This window comes from Fukomys damarensis, unplaced genomic scaffold, assembly GCF_012274545.1.
Source record: "Fukomys damarensis isolate Sample0158 unplaced genomic scaffold, DMR_v1.0_HiC HiC_scaffold_16, whole genome shotgun sequence".
Classification (NCBI taxonomy): Eukaryota; Metazoa; Chordata; class Mammalia; order Rodentia; family Bathyergidae; genus Fukomys; species Fukomys damarensis.
This window is the reverse complement of record NW_022900928.1, coordinates 40,348,724-40,367,376: the sequence shown is the minus strand read 5'-3', so window position 1 is coordinate 40,367,376 and position 18,653 is coordinate 40,348,724. Positions and strand designations below refer to the sequence as shown.

General features: G+C 35.6%; 1 protein-coding gene across 1 annotated transcript in view; it reads left to right on the top strand.

The window, feature by feature from the left end:
• Window positions 1-18,653, top strand: part of Grm5 (glutamate metabotropic receptor 5) — a 527,108-nt gene that overhangs the window by 458,558 nt on the left and 49,897 nt on the right. Inside the window, exon 8 of the mRNA XM_033763941.1 lies at window positions 5,217-6,156. Within this exon, the coding sequence (XP_033619832.1) occupies window positions 5,217-6,156 (940 nt within the window). The remainder of the gene's footprint in view (window positions 1-5,216; window positions 6,157-18,653) is intronic.

The following is an 18,653-nucleotide window of genomic DNA, read 5'->3' as shown; positions in this document are numbered from 1 at the left end:
TCTTCTTCCAGACAGACACTTGAGACAAGGTTTGAAAAATGCAAAAGTCTGGGAACTATTAACTATCAGAATATTAATTGGGTAAGACTAATACCTAAAATGACATGAGTCAAAAATATAAAAGCTTTTTTAAAAGGGAAGGTGAGCTGCCAAAACTGTAACTGTGAAACTATGTTTGTTGTATCACTTCACCATTGTGTTACCCATAAATCTGACAGCAGAATAGATGATTCTATCAACATGTGAGCAGTGGATCTTCTCAGAGCATAGGATATGACTAGTAACTAAAAATGTCATGCTCTCTTTCAGTCTATTCTACCTAGAGTCTACCTTTTCTCCTTTCATTACCTCTTTGGATTTGATTCTCTAGGATGTTGCTTTGAGAACCCAGGGTATGCAGACCAGAATTATGTCTGAAGTGAGCATATACATGGTAAGCATAAAAACAAGGTGGGACTGATCATCATCTTTAGGGTTCAAAAATTCAATAAAATATTTCACTATTAAATATATAGGAAACACAGTGGTAAGCTCATACAACAAATGTGGATAACCATTTTGGCAGCTCATCTTCCATTTTAAAAGCCTGTCATATTTTCAATTCACATAAATTCAAATTGTAAAGTGATGGATTATTTCAGAGAACACCAAAACTATAGATCAAGAAAGAAAGGGAAAGGAATGAGAGGTCAATAGTTACCTAAATCGAGATCTCCAAACCTGAGTCATGGTTTTCTAATATATGGTTCAACTGAATTTTAGAAAGAAATATAATGTTTTCCATATTTTCAGAATCAGAAAAAGCTTCTCAGGAGGAAATTTCAGTACTATGAACAAGATTATCTAAACCGAAATATGATAGTATTTTAAATTAAATTCCAAAAAATAAAATGTATACATTTTAGCTTCTTAGTGAAGCTGTACATACACTTCCAGCAGCCTTTACACTGAGAATGAAACAAGGATAAAAAGAAAACCATTAATGAAAAATACCAAGTAATTAGAAGAGAATAAAAAGAAATTTAGAAAGAATAACTATGTATTCCGATGTTTGTAAACTGATGTACATATTATGGGTATTAATCACAGGGAATTTAAATTTGTATCATAACAAGCTTAGTATTACCTCCAGATTGTGAGATTTAATACAACGTGTTCCATGTTGGGAAGGACACTATTCCTCATTTTAAAAAGGTAGAAGTTATAGCAGCGTAGGAAATAAAACATTCAACAGTATACTACTGGAGAAAGACGAATGAACCTGAATTGTGTGATGTGTTTGGATGAGGAAAGAAGAAAGGAGAGAGAGGTGAAGAGGAGGAAAGGGAAGGGAGAAAAAAATAAGAGGAAAGGGTGAGGAAGAAAAAGAAGAAAGGAAAGAAAGAAGGGAGGGAGAAAGGGAAGGAGAGAGAGGGAAAAACTAGAGTGATATTAGAACAGGCTAGGATGGGCCATTCAATTACCACTTTCTCTTGACTTCTTAACTCTCTTGAATCCCATCCTTCTAGCTGATCGATCTTTATCATATCTAACAATTTCTTTCTTCTGCCACTTCATGCTGGTGATTCGCAGTATTCCAAGCTCTACATTCATGCACATCTATGAATTTCCTCATGTTTATTTCTGTGTCTTTTATTTCTACCTATCAACAGTTTCTAAAACTATAACTTCTACCATGTTAGCTCACTTAGGTTTTTGTTTCCAAAAACAAAATATGCTCACTTGGGCATATCACTACAGACACAACACATAATATCTGGAGCTAGATATCCTTCCCATAAAAATGTGCCACTTTTCTACTGACAGTTCTCATTCCAGTTAGTAGTAATTGCCATCAACTCAGAAGCCTCTCTTCTTGAATCTCTTGTCTGTCTACTTCATAACTACTTTCAGTCCCACTGCTGAGATGTCTTAATAGTTGTTTACTCTAGTATGGTGAGTGAGTAAGTTTTTGCCCCTATCATTCCTAAGCATCCTCTGCGACAACCTCCTGACTGACTAGTTTCTTCCTGTCCAGGCTGTACTGCCATTCTAACCTCCTGTCTTTTCAATCTATCTCCCAGAAATTTCTCTATCAATCCTAACCCTTGGAAAGACTTTCATAGTTTGGATGATCATCTTTTGAGCATATAAAACATTTATATGAGAATTTTGCTTGATTAAGATTAAGTTGCAACCAAAGACCAAGGACTAATTGTATAGAAGTTGCTTATTCACATTGAGATTCTTTTGCCCCATCACAAAGTGATGAGTCAAAATCTTCTGAGTTCACACCACTGAATAGTATTTTTGTGGGCTCTCTAAATGATCATGGTGCATATTGTTTTTTTGAAACTCTAATGTGTTCCTCTATTATAAGTTTCAGTAATTATAACTCTCTAATGAGAGCCTAATTTGCTATTACAAAAGCATAGTTACAGGAATATCTTATGCAGTGGTGGCATCATTAGACTAAACATAAAGCTTTCTGAGCCATTCACACTACATAGAAAAATGTATTTGAATGTATAAATTCAGTTAAATTTGTGAAAATAAAACTTCCTATTTAAGACATGCCTCATGCATATTTCTTCAACACATATGCCTAATAAATTTGCTTTAGTTGTACACATGTTAATCAGTTGCACATGAAGATTTCAGAGACAGATCTAACATAAAAAATGGTGAATGTTATCAGATTCAAAGCTTTTAGAAATTAAGGTGCTATAATTACATTTAAGAAAAGGCAATTAAGATTTAAAAGAATAGCACAAAATGATGAAATAGAAATGCTTTTAAAATAAAGATTTATGTTTTTAGTTGATTATTTTAGCTAGCAAAAAGATTCCTACCTCATATGCCACATAACATAATACTTATGTCAGCAAACTGTTATGTATGTTAATAGCTCATAATGTAGCAGTGGAAACAGACTTGTATATAATTAACTACAATAGATAATAAATTTCATTGTCAAATCAGTGCTATAAATAAACATGCAAAATAAAGACAGGAATGATTAATTTTTCATTTTCACAAATATTTTGTACAAGAAGCAAAATAGTAAGTATGAACCTAAAATTCAAGGTACACAATAGTATCAGAGATTGCATTTTAAAATATAATCAGCATAACTGAGTGAACAGGATGACTAAAATATCAATACAGGTATATTCATTAGAGAGATTTGCATTTGTAATTATTGATATTATACATAAATATGTTATATTTAGCCTGGACTACAATTATTTTTCTCTCATTGAGTTTATTGGTACTTTTTAGGTATACAGTACAGTTACATTCATCACTGGGATCTTGTACCTTTACATGACAGGTCGTGGTTTGCATTTTTCCTCTTGTCCCTGCCCTCCAATTTTTAAGTTAAAATAACTTTGTTTCAACATTAAATGCTATTGTTTAGACTATAGCTTCTACAGAAACAATCTGCCAAAGTATGCTGAAATTTGAAGCTCTCACATAATAAATTTAACAATAATTCTAATAGTACTATCTGAAACCTGAGACAGTAAGGCAAGAGACCACTAAGGCAAAAGTAAGAGGAAGAAGAAAAAGCATTTCATTTATTTCATTTCTATAACAGAGTTGTCCTTACACATATTTTTTTAAGAATCACATGCTTCCCTTCCATCATTATTTGCTATCACCTGTCCTATGTCTCAGTAACCACTGCTGTGCAAAGTCATTTACTGCAACACCCTCAATCATGGGTCATATCAAGGTAACAGGAAAATCTTACATCCATATCAATTAGGATTTTGTTTCATTTCATATACAAGAAACAAGGAGATATAGGCACACATTGTTCAGAGCTGGTTTGATGGTTGTCAAGGACTCGATCCCTCCGTTTCTCTTTCAGACTCAAGAGATTTTTTTTTATCTTTCAAGTTAATGTCAAATAAAATTGTTGGAGCTCTGGCTATCAAATTATATTCCAGGTAGCAGAAAGAGAAAAGAAGGAAAGATGAGAAAGGTATTCTCCAAGATGAATCATTTTCCTTTAAGGAATCTTCTGTTTACATCTTACTAGCTGAAACCTAGGCATATGCTACATTTGACTGCAATCATTGCTAGAAAATATAAACTTTTAGTTGCATCCTTTATCCTCCTAAATGAAACAATTGTTCCTGAGGATTAAGGTGAAAATGAATATTTTCAAACAAATGTCAATCTCTGAATATTTCTCAAGTGTTCAATGTAGTGAATTATTAGCCTCATTTCTTTTTTTTAGCCTCATTTCTAATTCAATGAAGGTATGTTAATTCAATTTTTAAAAATTCTAATTGATGGGTATAATCCTCCTAGAGAAATGGCTCTTGAGTTTTCTTTACACACCAGATCCCTTTTAGAATGTCTTTTAAAATCTCTGATGTCCAACAAATGCCCAGGACAATTAGGTTAGAAATGTTAACAGGAATACCCAGACCTAGAATATCTAAGCCATAAAATTCTCTGAAAATCTGAACTTTTACTTACTAATATTGGTCATCTTTGATTGGTTTTACATACTTTCACATTTTTTTCAACATTCAACATGGCTCTGAAATAATTCTCAAATTTGTCAATATTTTTATCTCATCCAACATGCACATAGCAACCAAAGTGATATTTAAATACACCCACACAAATAATGTCATTCCTCCACAGCAACCTCTACAACTTCTTGTCAGTCTAGAATTCTCTGACCTGCAAGACTGCCCTCCTGCCTGCCATCCAGACTCATTTGGGCCTCTCAATGCACATGGTGCAATGGCTTCCTATCCTTCCCCTTTTTCTTAGAGTTAATCTCTGTGGACCAGTTCCTCTGAATCCCATGTTCACTGAAACCAACATATGTATTTAGTAATTCATATTGTTGGAGGCTTTGACTGCTTCCACAGCCTAGGCCAGAACCTATGCTATAAGTCTTCTTGACTCTTATAACTAATCATTTAAAAAACTCCAAACATTTTTAATGAGGGCAGGTAACAATATCAATTGTTTTGTTCATATTTGCTCAGAACATAGAACAGATCCTATCACAGAGAATTTAGTAAATACTGTATGGATTTTCTGAATCTGTATGGGAAGGAATGAGTAGTCTGCAATATATAAATTAAAAAGATAGATGGATGGCAAGCTGAAATGGTCATAAGCACCTGCTTATTACTTATGGATTTGTGAACCAAGTAAATTTCTTTCCTTTTTTTTTTTTTCCTTATGTGTCTGTATCTCTGCAGGTTGTGATTTGATCCCTGTGCAGTATCTTCGCTGGGGTGACCCTGAGCCCATTGCAGCTGTAGTGTTTGCCTGCCTTGGCCTGCTGGCCACCCTGTTTGTCACTGTAATCTTCATCATTTATCGTGATACTCCAGTAGTTAAATCCTCCAGCAGAGAACTCTGCTACATTATCCTTGCTGGCATCTGCCTGGGTTACTTATGTACCTTCTGCCTCATCGCAAAGCCCAAACAGATTTATTGTTATCTTCAGAGAATCGGTATTGGTCTCTCTCCAGCCATGAGCTACTCAGCCCTAGTAACTAAAACCAACCGTATTGCAAGAATCCTAGCTGGCAGCAAGAAGAAAATCTGTACTAAAAAGCCCAGATTTATGAGTGCCTGTGCTCAGTTAGTGATTGCGTTCATTCTCATATGTATCCAGTTGGGCATTATTGTCGCTCTTTTCATAATGGAGCCTCCTGATATAATGCACGACTACCCAAGCATTCGAGAAGTCTACCTGATTTGTAACACTACCAATCTAGGAGTTGTCACTCCTCTGGGATACAATGGATTGCTGATTTTGAGCTGTACCTTCTATGCGTTCAAGACCAGAAATGTTCCAGCTAACTTCAATGAAGCCAAGTATATTGCCTTCACTATGTACACCACCTGCATTATATGGCTGGCCTTTGTGCCGATCTACTTTGGAAGTAACTACAAAATCATCACTATGTGTTTCTCAGTCAGCCTCAGTGCCACAGTGGCCCTAGGCTGCATGTTTGTGCCAAAGGTGTACATCATCCTGGCCAAACCCGAGAGAAATGTCCGCAGCGCCTTCACCACTTCTACTGTGGTGCGCATGCATGTAGGGGATGGCAAGTCTTCCTCCGCAGCCAGCAGATCAAGCAGCCTGGTCAACCTGTGGAAGAGGAGGGGCTCTTCTGGAGAAACCCTAAGGTAAAAGTTATGGGGATTATGCGGGGCATGGCTTCCTAGGTCTTTTAGATGTAAGAGATATCAGCGAGTGAACCTGAGGTAGGGTAATTTAGTGCTTGAGACCTTGTCTTTAAATGGTTTTTGTGGAGTTAATTGGAGGTGGATCCAATTACTCTGGCCAAGACTACAAGCACAGAAGTCAAGACTGCTGATAAAGCAAAGAATTATAAAATAAAAGGAGAGTGGGGTCAGAACAGGAAGATTAAAGTCACTGAGCCATTTCAAAGATCTCCAGCACCTGAGGGGATGGAGGTAAATGGTGGGCTAAATATTATTATAGACAAATATCCTTCTGGGAGCATAGTACCAATAACTTTATGCATCTGACCGCACTTGCATATGCCTGAATCCTGTTAAAGCCCAGAGGAGCTCTTACTGGTTTCATTCTTAATAGGCAATTAGAACCTTTAGGGAGATGTTGATTTTCTAAAAAGGTCAAAATAACAAAGTGGCCTTGCATATACTTATCCAAAGCATCTTATCAGTTTCCAAATTCCCTGTTGTCTATAGCTAACTTTTAATAACTTTTGTTTATTATCTCACCTCAATTTTGCTAACATTAACAGCAACTATTACATAACTTCTATCTGAAAAATAACCTGCAACCAACAAGAACGGAATGACTTCTTCCTCGTGTGAAGTCTTTCTTATGTTAAAAATGACCTATTTTAAAATCTACTGAGCTCATGACAATAAATTCTAAGATACTAAAAGGCCTATGTAGGTGGTTGGTGATTGGGAATTAGGAGGTCCTTATTCCATGTATCAATGGACAGTCAAGATACCTACCATGTAAAATTTACCAAAATTTGACAGTATTTCTAAATGTAAAATAAATAGAATATGAATAACTTTAAGATGAATGATAAATATCTAAATAATATTGCTTGAACTATTCAGTTCTACCATCATTTAGTCTGCATGAAAATCCTACTTTTCTATCAGCATTCTACTTTTCTGTTGTTTGAAAAAGATTCACAGTATATTTGAAGAAGTTTGTCCATGAGTCTCAATTCATTTGCAATTAACCTGTACACTTACCTCATTTAACTCTTTCTCTCTCTCTCCCTTTTTTTTTTTTTTTTTTTGGTACCGGGGATTGAACTCGGGTCCTTGCGCTTGCAAGGCAGGCAGTGGAACCGCTGAGCTAAATCCCTGGCCCTACCTCATTTAATTCTTGACTAAATCTTTTATATACTTCTCATCTCTTTCTGTGTACATAGTCAACAACTTGTAAATTTTATCTTTCCCTCCTTCAATAAATTATCTTCTTTAATATTATGGTTTGTAAACAAAATGTCTTCTGTAAACAAAATGCCAACACATTGCATATTTTGCATCTACTATACTGACTCCTCTATAAAACATTCTTTTTTCTGAAACTTCTACAAGGTCAGCTCTTAGTTTTGGCTAATGAAATTTATTTTGTAAACTTTTATCAGCCTTTTTCCAAACCCTTTCTTCATGTAAAATCTTCCAGGAAAGCCTGATATTTAAAACAGACAAGTTGTCAGGAATTAGGAACAAGTTACTAAGGAAGGAATCCTGGATCTGTACCTCAGTACCCCAAAAACTTCTGAGAGATGGCTTCTTAGAGAAACATGGGGTAAGGGCAAGAACACCGACTATGTAACCAGGCTGTCCTTTGAGCACTGATATTGCCATTTCCTGTCTCTGCACCTTTTTTTTTTTAATATGAAAAACTGGGATCGTGTCACCTATTCCATAGTGCTATGTGGAATGAAGACATACTACCTGGATAAGTTTAACACGATCATAGATGCTTTATTCAGAGTAGCAGTATATTGTCCTAGAAAGCACTGAGATTGAATACTGGTAGTATCAATCACTAGCTGTGTGACCCTAGGCAACTTTGTTTCATTTTTCTGTGTCTCAGTTCTCCTTTCTAATAAATGGAGACCATAACATACATACTTGATAGAGTAGTTGTGAGGAATGAATAAACTAATACATGTAATACCTGTCACACAATAAGCACTTGTTATTTTGATTAAGCTAACAATTAACACTTTTCTCCTGCAACTGCAAGTTATTGTGTCAGGTATGAAGATAGGATGCGGTTAACGGTGAAAAGATCATCAGAAAAGGAAGTAAAAGTCTTCAGAGGCATTGCTTATACAGTCTGGATTTTGCAGGGCATCACTATCTTTACATTATCCAATTCCTTGCCAGAATGTGTAGCACATCCTGTGTTACAGTGTAAGCAGAGCAAGCTCCTTCAGTGTGGGGGCCTTGTCTCCTTTGTTCATCACTGTGTCTTTGGTGCCAGGTGCACCTAGAAGAGTGTGTCATACATAGAAGATGCTCAATACTGATTTGAAGGTGTGTTGAGTGAATGGATGAATGCAGGAAAAAGGTAATGTGGTAGATATTTTTTGGCTTGTTTTCGACTATTCATATTTCTCTCCAGTGATTCAACTGACTTTTGTAAGATTAAATCTACAGTGTTCTTAATTACAAATGACTCTCACACAACTGTGGTCTTCAGTCCCTGCTCAAGAATTTGGTCACTGGTCTCCTGTTTTGTTATAATTATAATGTTCTTTTAATAACATTGATTAAAGTTTTCAACTATTTCATTTATACTCTAGTAAATAGAGAGACAAGCCAAAACAACAAATTTGACTCATAAATGCTGATAGAAAACAAAAATTCTGAGGAATTTTTGGCAGTGATTTAACTGTTTTCCCTTCAAGAATATTTCTTTTTCTTTTTTCTTTTTTTAATTTTATTGAGTTTATTGGTACATTTAGGGATACAGTACAATTACATTCATTGTTGGGATCATGTACCTTTACATGGCAAGTCTTGATTCTCATTTTTTCCCCTTACCTCTGACCTCCCTTCACCCCCTCCTCCCCTCCCCATATACAAACACTTTATTTTCATCTTTTCATTCTCTCACATTTTTTTCTTTTCCCTTTTTGTTCTTCCCCTATGCATCACACCTTCCCTACACCTTTAGCTCCTTTCTTCCCATTTCTAAATGTCAGTAATCTTATTAGAATCTTATGCCTTGTTGCAGAATATTCATACCAGGGAAACTATTTGGTATTTACACATGTGGGACTTATTTATTTCACTTAGGAGTATATCTTCAATATGTATCCATTTTCCTATGAATGAATCTATTCTCTCACTCTTTATGGCTGAGTAATATTCCATTTTATAGAAAAACCACAACTTCTTTATCCAGTTTCCAACGGATGGGCAAATAGGTTGTTTCCAAGATTTAGCTATTATAAACTGTGCCGCTATAAACTTGGGTGCACATACTTCTCTGTGATATGATTCTTTTAGTTCTCTTGGAAAGATACCCAACAGAGGGATGGCTGGGTCAAATGGAACCTCCAGTCCAAGCTCTTTGAGGTATCTCCATATTGATTTCCATAGTGGTTGCACTAGTCTGCACTCCCACCAACAATGGAGGAGGGTTCCTTTCTCCCCACAACCCCGCCAACATTTGTTATTGTGTGATTTCTTGATAGCAGCCATTGAGATCACCCCACAAAGAATATTTCTTATGTTCGAACTTTGCAGTCAGTTTATTTTGGTATTAGAATTCCAAAGAGGGGATAGTGAGACCTTTGGCAACTGGTGTTCTTTACATAACCTTCAATAAAACATGGGCCACCTGTGTGATTATAACTGAGTCAGGCCATACTCTTGATTATGTAAAGTTGTCTTGTTTTTGTTTTGTTGTGTTTTATTTTTTGCTATCAACATGGCTGAAACTAATGTTGATATAGAAAAGAAAAAGGCAGAGAAAGCCATCATCTCCTTCCATTACATGTGCCCAAGCCCAAGACCTACTCATTTATTTTTTTCTTTTATTGAGTCTATTGGTACATTTTAGGTATACAGTACAGTTACATTCATTATTAGGATCTTGTACCTTTACATGACAGGTCTTGGTTCTCACTTTTTTCCCCTTGTCCGTGCCCTACTTATTTATTAAGCAAGAATCCTGAGAGAGAGATGAAAACTAAGATTCCTTTCATAATTTCTAAAAGATCTTAAATGAAATATTTTTGTCTCTAATACTAAATCAAGATATTCTGAGCATTAATCTAGTATATCTTACATTGTGGGATTAATTAGCTATGCAAAGATTTTTATCTCCTGTACAAATGTGTAATTTTATATAAGTTAGTAAGTATCATGTTGTCACACAGGAGCTTCAGTGATGGGGAACAAATGATCTGGAGTGTTCCTAATATCTTTACATTTTATTCTAAATTACTGCCATTAGTGTATTTCTCAGGCTTAAACTTTATACTATGCCAAAGAGTCCATATTTTAGAATCTAGAAAGAAGTTAAATGGGTAATTTAAAGCTCTGGATATAGGCTTTGTGGGGGAAGCATCTCTCATGCTATGTTTGACCCTCCTCTTCTGCCTTAGGCCTAATGGACAGACAAGCTGCTATAAACCCCAACTGGGCCTGGGTTTTGCTTCTGCATGAGGTCTGCACATATCCCTTCCTCCTCAAATGTCAGACAGCAAGGACTTTCCATTTTAAAGAGGACATTAACTGCATATTTCAGAGTAAAGAATGCAATAATGTATCTACAGTGACTGTTTCCAAAACTTGATATATACCTTTGGAAAAGTGTACACCAAAAGACTGCAGATGGAAATACAGCATGCTATTTAGAACTACAACTAGATATAAATCCAGAGTTCCATGAATTTGAACAAGGTACTTTAGTTTATCTCAAGTATAAAATAGTATATAATAATCCCCATTTAGAGGGATAAACGTGGTTATATTTTTGTGGCAAAGCAGAACAGCTCAATATTATACCTCTGTCTTACACCTCTGTGTTACAGCTACAGCAATTTGAAGAAAACCTTTTATTATTAACTGGTTGGCTCAGCAGAGTTTGTCCACTCTGAATTCTGACCTTAGTTGCAGTACTGCAGTAATCTGCTTATATATATATATTTGGGGAAAGGAAGTTAAGAGAAACCTTTCAAAGTGGAGAAATAGGAGAAACTTACATAGAAAACATCAGGGACTAACAGTTACTTTGTTTGAACAGAACATATTTGATACATTGAGCAGGTACATCATGCAGCACCAAGAGACACAGAATATTTTGATACATTGGCTAGGAACACTGTGCAGCCCAAACTGTTACATTTCTGGGAAAGAACGTCTCATGGGGAAAAAAAAAAAAACAAACATGGGGCAAGACAATGTCCTACTGTGCATTATTGCTTCATCATTTCTTCATCAACATGTTTTAAGTACCAGCACATAGAAAGTACTCAATGAATAGTAGAAAAAATTTTTCAGAAGTGAGTCGAACTATAAGTAACAAAAATACCTATTTCAGTCTTTACTAATTGTGAATTTCATTTGCCTCACACCAAAGCAAATACGGACGGCTGCTCATGGTGTGGACTGAGTAAAGCCACTAGCAACACCTCTGCCAAGCTCTACACCTTTTTTGGATGGTCAAAAGACACTCATGACTCTATGTGCTGTATACTTTGATTAGGAAAAATGAAAGCCTTCACAGAGTTGTAAGAATTGGCCTTATGTCTCATTATGTAAACTATCTCAAATATCTACAAAAGGAATACAGGAAAGTGTGAATTTAGCCTCCTCAACCTTGATAAAAGAAAATCAATGTGAAAAGGGGTGACATTATTCATTGGATAAACCACAGAAAGTGTTAGTAAGCCATGGAAAGTTTATCTACCACAGAAAGTAGCAATACCTAGTAGTAATAATGATTATTACTAATACATTTTGGAGGTTAAAGAAGAAGTGGAAAATAACCCTGAAGAAATTTTAAAAATTATAAAACAGAACAGTCTCCCAAAATTGTTCATTTATTACCATTTATATGTTCTGTCACCTTCAGAACTTTTCACACATATTGGTCATTTAACATATCTAATTGATGTAACATATTGCAAGTGGAAGCAACCTTTCTTCCCATTTCTTCAGGTGAGGAATTTGAGCTCCAACATATCTAGATAACTTATCCATCATCTCATGACTAGTAAGTAATGGAGCAATTTTTAGCTTAGGTCTTAACATATAGTCACTAAAATTGGACATTTCTTGTATTGTATTCTTTGGAAGATGTCTCAAGAATTGCTCCACGAGGGAAAGAGCTATTTTGTCAAGCAGATGTTTATGAAAAACTGTTATTGTTTTGGCATAAACACTGAGAAGTCTTGCAATTGTAGAAACCATTTAATTATTTATTTATTATTAATAATAATTTATTAAACGTTTCAATCATTTCTTACTCTCATGATACACAAGACTATATGTTTTTCAAGTAATCTTAACATTATGAAGAACTGATGTTCAAAGGGGCTCATGTTGGAAAATGTCATAGCTCAAAGAGAAGATATGTTTATGGTGTCTAAGGAATACTTTGTATTTATGGAGAAGAGGGCCAGAAAAGTCCATTTCTATCTCTGGTCATGTAAAAAGAATCACTTTGAGCTCTTTGAGTACCTAAGGAAGAAGAGAGCTAATTTAAACAGATCTAGCAGTTTTCTGGGAAGTTAAAGTGGCTCACCCTAGAGCACAAAGAAAAGTACCCAGAGTCATTCAATTCACTGAAATAGCAATGGGAGATTTTTATTTAAATGGGAGTGAGTCACTAGAGATTTTTTATATAGAAACATGCTATTTATGCCATCAATGTATAGAGGTCCCTGTGATTAACATTTTGGTTCTAGACACTAATTTCCAGCACGACATGGTGCAGCATCAAATCATTGTCAACCGGGTAATGCCAGGCTTCCATTTAAGGCCTTCACTTTGGCTGCAAATTGACAAATGAACACAAAACCAATTCTGACCTAAATAAAACATTGAATCTGATAAGTCCAAAGTTCTGATTCTACAAGATTCAGAATTTCCAAGGACACGGGGCCGGGTTTTTAAATTACTCAGCCTTTCATGGCTAAATTAATGCCAGAGACCTGTTATTCTAAATCATGAATTTCCCTAAAAGGTAAAACCCTCTTTTGGGATTCTAGTCAGGTGATAGAATCGTTAGAGCTACTGCCTCCACTTTCACTAAATTTTAGAAACTATTATTTGCCACTTTTATTTTAACTAGCTAATTAACTTGGCTACAATTAGCATTGTCATGTGGGCTCACTTAGTCTGTCTACTGAAGCAATTGCTAGCCTTCATATCCATTGACTAAATTGCAATATGCCTGAAAAATTGGTTCTCATGTGCAAATTCCAATATACTCCAACCATTATAAGAGCTTTAATGATTTCTATTGCTTAGATCTCATTGAAAGGTTTATTAGTCTGTGTAAATCGATGTCCATGCTATTTCTGTCTTTAGAAGTCTTCTTCACTCTAGATCCTATTTAACTTCCAATGCCAAGATTCCTTAATGAACCCAATCAGATTAAATTATCTTGCAAAGTTTACTTCATTTGGACTCCTAGAAAATTTGTGTATTTATAGCAAATATTCCTCACACCTCCTTTGATGGTTATTTATTCCTAAACATTTCAAGGATTGAGTACTGCAAAGCACTGATATAGGGATTGAGGGAATTTTGGGTATGTATGCAGTATTATCACAGTTATTGAAAGTAGTCTTGAATGCTTTCATATCTCCCTCAGTGCTGAGTACTATGTGTGACCCCAACAGTGCTCAATAACAGCACATATAGAGAGACAGATGCATTATGATCTTTGGGACAGCAGCTTACCAGGCTCACTCTGCCATCACAGTAAAAGAGAATTACTCACTTTATGGATTTGACTGCCCAGATTTTAACTGATGACACTTTGTCCTAAAAATTCAAGAAATGCTTTTTTCCTAAATCCTCACTTTTTCAATCAAGCTTCCACTGAATACCTGCCTGCTCTGTGTCAGTCACTACTTCACATCCTGGGAATACAGAGATAAAAAGCCATCTTTGAGGTGCCCTCAGTCTCTCAAAGGAGACAGAATTAGAAATACATTCAATAAAGTGTTATTGTGCCATGATAGGATTCTATGTGGAAACAGAGGAGCTTAAAGGTAAGAGTACTGAATTCCATCAGAAATTAGAAATAAACTTTAAAAAGAAACTGTTAAAGCAAGAGAAAGAGAAATTACCCAAGCATGTGAAGCCTTGTTTAGAATCATTCAGGTCTTCTCCATCTAATAAAATAACATATCACCTAACATTATTCACCTGTTAGGAAACACCATACTTCCTTTTCAACCATCAGCTTAGTTTCTGGCCAATCCGACTGATTTCCCACACTGACTCCCTCACAATTTCCATCTCTTCAGACCTCTGCAAGAAAACCACTTTGGTATGAAATACATCTACCCCCCCCCACAACCCAACTCTCAGAATGGCCAACTCACACTTGTATATCATCTCACAAAAGCTAGTCCTGACCTCTGAGACTGCATCAACATCTCCTCCTTATGGTTGAAATGAGGTATGTGCCTTCTGCTCTATAGCTTTTACCATCCTATGTTAGAATTACCTGTATGGAAGGTTTATATATACACACAATGAGCTTATAAAGAACAAAGATTATGTCTTATTCATTTCTATGTCACTGGCATGTAGCACAATAAAAAGGAACATAGTCAATACTCAAAAGAAACTGTGTTAAATGAAGAGATGGAAGATGAATAATGAGATATGGGCTGCTTGACATTTGCAAATGATGAAAAGGTTGAATATAGGGAATAATTCTGTATACTGAGCTCCTGCTATGGAGTAGGCACTGCTCTAAATGTTTAAATCAGTTTTATTTTTTTAAATACAAGTAAACTAAGACAGAGACTATGTACTTGCTCATGCCCATTAAAGAGTAAACAGATACAGCAGTATTAAAATAAGAGCAGACTGGCTACAAATGTGCCTTTATGTCCCATAAATGCAACCATTAAGCTGTTCTCTATTCCAACCCTTATATACAATAACCAACACTCAGAAAAAACTGGGACTGAATGATTAAAGAGAGTCTTTCCCCAAAGAACTTACTTAGAAATTTCTTCCTGGACATTTATTGCACTATAATTCCTTGATTTGGTCATACCTTCCAGCTGACTTGATTTGACTTTTCTTTGTCTTCCATAAAGTACATAGAAGTCTCTGAGATAAAATTTGAACTTTAAGCACTGCCTTAAATATAGAAATTTAATGGTGATTTTCAAATACCTACATGGATTTTATTTGCAAGAAAAAAATCAGACTCATTCTACTCTTTTCATAGCCATCATAGAGATACATCCTACATTTATAGAATTCCTTTGTAGGTAGAATATTTAATCTCAAATTAAATTTCAAAAAATAGGTAAGGCATCCTAATAATTCCCATCTTAGCTCATTCCAGTTTAATTCAAACATTATTTTTTTAAAATAATCAGTATACACTGGGCATATTGCTGAATTATAGAAGAGTAAAACTATGTAAGATGCAAATCTTGCACTTCTAGAAGCTCATGGAGTAATGGACAAAAACCAGTCCATACACAAATCACTTGTTTTTGTAACGTATGAAGCAATGACTGATGGAGAACAATACACAGGGAACTTGAAAGTACTGCTAAAGTAACCAATCCAGTTTGGAGGGTCTTAGCAGGGAGACACCTGAATTTAATCTCAAGTGATGGTTAATTGACACCAGTACAAACTATAGAATGCAATACTTTCTTCGTACAAACACACCAGGGAACAGCATGAGCAACGTCCCACAGGTGTGAAATAACATGGTGTATGTGGGCATGATAGTCATGTTAAGTATGTGACCGCAGAGAACAGGAGATGGAGCTGACTAAACAAAGCAAAGGAGGAGCCTCTACTTTATTCATAAAAGTTTATGCTTAGGGAGCCACCAGCCATCCACCTCCACCTTTGACCATTTTCTTTCTGTAGCCTCTTTCATCTAACACTCACCCACTTTGCATATTCAAATCCCTCATAGTCATGGCCACCCTGCCAACACCAAATAGATGCCTCCCATTGTCATCCCCAACTACAAATGATCTGTCTCTATGTGTCGCTCTGTTAAAGAAGAGAAAAAAATTGTGTTGCTATTGTAATGATTAGTAATGGCTTGCTTCATCTGTTATGCAATAAATATTTGGTAACTATGATAAGAACTTACATTTGTTATCTCTTTGGATTTTCACATCATATTTTAAAATTATTAGCTGACACATAAAATTCACATGCTATAAGTGAAAGAACTGTCCTCTGTCTATGAGCAAGAAAAAACTAAAAACAAGAACACAGAGGTGAAGAAACTATTAGTTAGTGAAGTAAGTGGTGGAACAAAAATTTCAAATGCAATCCATGTCAGTATATCTTCAATACTCTCAGGTACAGTACTTGTTCGAACATTTTCTCAAGTATGTATCCCATTTTGCTGCTGTTAAGGTCAAGGTAAATATACTTGTGCCATATTTTGGTACTGATTTTTAATCTCAGAGAAAGCAAACTAAAGACAACATGTTTTTAGAATACAGCCAGACTAGTCAAGGTACCACCATATAACAAGGTGTACTGTCAGTGTCTCTCATATTAAAACTTGGCAGAAGAAGTGTGGTGTAGGGAACAGGGACCTGCCTCAAAGACATCCATTCTTTTTTTTTCAAAGACATACATTCTTTTTCTTCTTTTATTGAGTTTATTGGTACATTTTACATATACAGTACAGTAACATTCATTATTGGGATCTTGTACCTTAACATGACATGTGGTCTTGGTTATCATTTTTTTCCTTTGTCCCTGTCCTCCCTTCACTACCTCCTACTCTCCCCATTTACAAACACTTTATTTCAATTTTTTTCATTTTCTCATATTTTATTCCCTTATTACCTTTCCCCTACTCTTCCCCCTTTCCCTACACCTTTAGCCCTTTTCTTCCTATTTCACAAAGTCAGTTATCTCATTAGGATCTTATGTATTGTTACAGTTTATTCACACCAGAGAAACTATTCAGTATTTACACATGTGATTTATTTGTTTCATTTAGGAGTATATCCTCAATGTGTATCCATTTTCCTATGAATGAGTCTAATTTATCATTCTTTATGGCTGAGTAGTATTCCATTTTATACAAAAACCACATCTTCTTAATCCAATCACCAACTGATGGGCAAATGGGCTGCTTCCAAGTTTTAGCTATTACAAACTGTGCTGCTATAAACATGGGTGTGCATATATCACTCTGGTATGATAATTTTAATTCTTTTGGAAAGATGCCCAGCAGACAGATGAATGGCTAGGTCAAATGGAACCTCTGGTCCTAGCTCTTTGGGGTATCTCCATATTGATTTCCATAGTGGTTACACCAGTCTGCACACAAAAACCAACAATGGAGAAAGGTTCCTTTCTCCCCAAAACCCCAACAACATTTGTTATTGAGTGATTTCTTGATAGTAGCCATTCTTTATGGGGTGAGGTGGAATCCCAGTGTTGTTTTCATCTGCAATCTCTCAAATGACCAGTGATGTGGAACATTTTTTCATATATTTACTTGCTGCTTTTACTTCTTTGTCTGAGAAATGTCTGTTCATTTCAGATGCCCATTTTTTAATCGGGTCTTTATATTTGGGGGAGCTGATTGTTTTGAGCTTTTTATATATTCTAGATAATAGTTCTTTGTCTGAGGAGCAGCTGGTAAAAATTGGTTCCCACATTGTAGGTTGTCTCTTAGTTCTGTTCATGGTTTCTTTTTCAGTGCAGAAACTTCTTTGTCTGAGAAATGTCTGTTCATTTCAGATGCCCATTTTTTAATCGGGTCTTTATATTTGGGGGAGCTGATTGTTTTGAGCTCTTTATATATTCTAGATAATAGTTCTTTGTCTGAGGAGCAGCTGGTAAAAATTGGTTCCCACATTGTAGGTTGTCTCTTAGTTCTGTTCATGGTTTCTTTTTCAGTGCAGAAGCTTTTTATAATAAACGCCAATGTCTTCAAGAGTTCTGCCTAACTTATCTTCCAGCAAGTTTAGTGCTTCTGTTTTAGTATTTAGATCTTTAATCCATTTGGATTTTAATTTAGTGCATGGTGAAAGATAAGGATCTAGTTTTAATCTTTGGCAGGTTGAGATCCAGTTTTTCCAACACCATTTATTAAATAGACCATCCTTCCTCCAGTGGGGATGGTCAGCTCCTCTGTCAAATATGAGGTAGCTGAGTATATCTGGAGTAGTTTTTGTGTCTTCCAGTCTGTTCCACTGGTCCTCAGGCCTGGTTTTTTGCCAGTACCATGCTGCTTTTATCACAGTGGCTTTGCAGTATAGTTTCAAATTGGGAGTAGTTATACCCACTGCTATGTGTCTGTTGCCTAGGATGGCTTTTGCTATTCTAGATCTCTTCAAGTTCCAAGTTCAAAATGAATTTCTGGCCTCTTTTTTCTAGTTCTGTGAAATATAGTGTTGGAATTCCTTTTTTTTTTTTTTTTTTTTTTTTTTTTTTTTTTT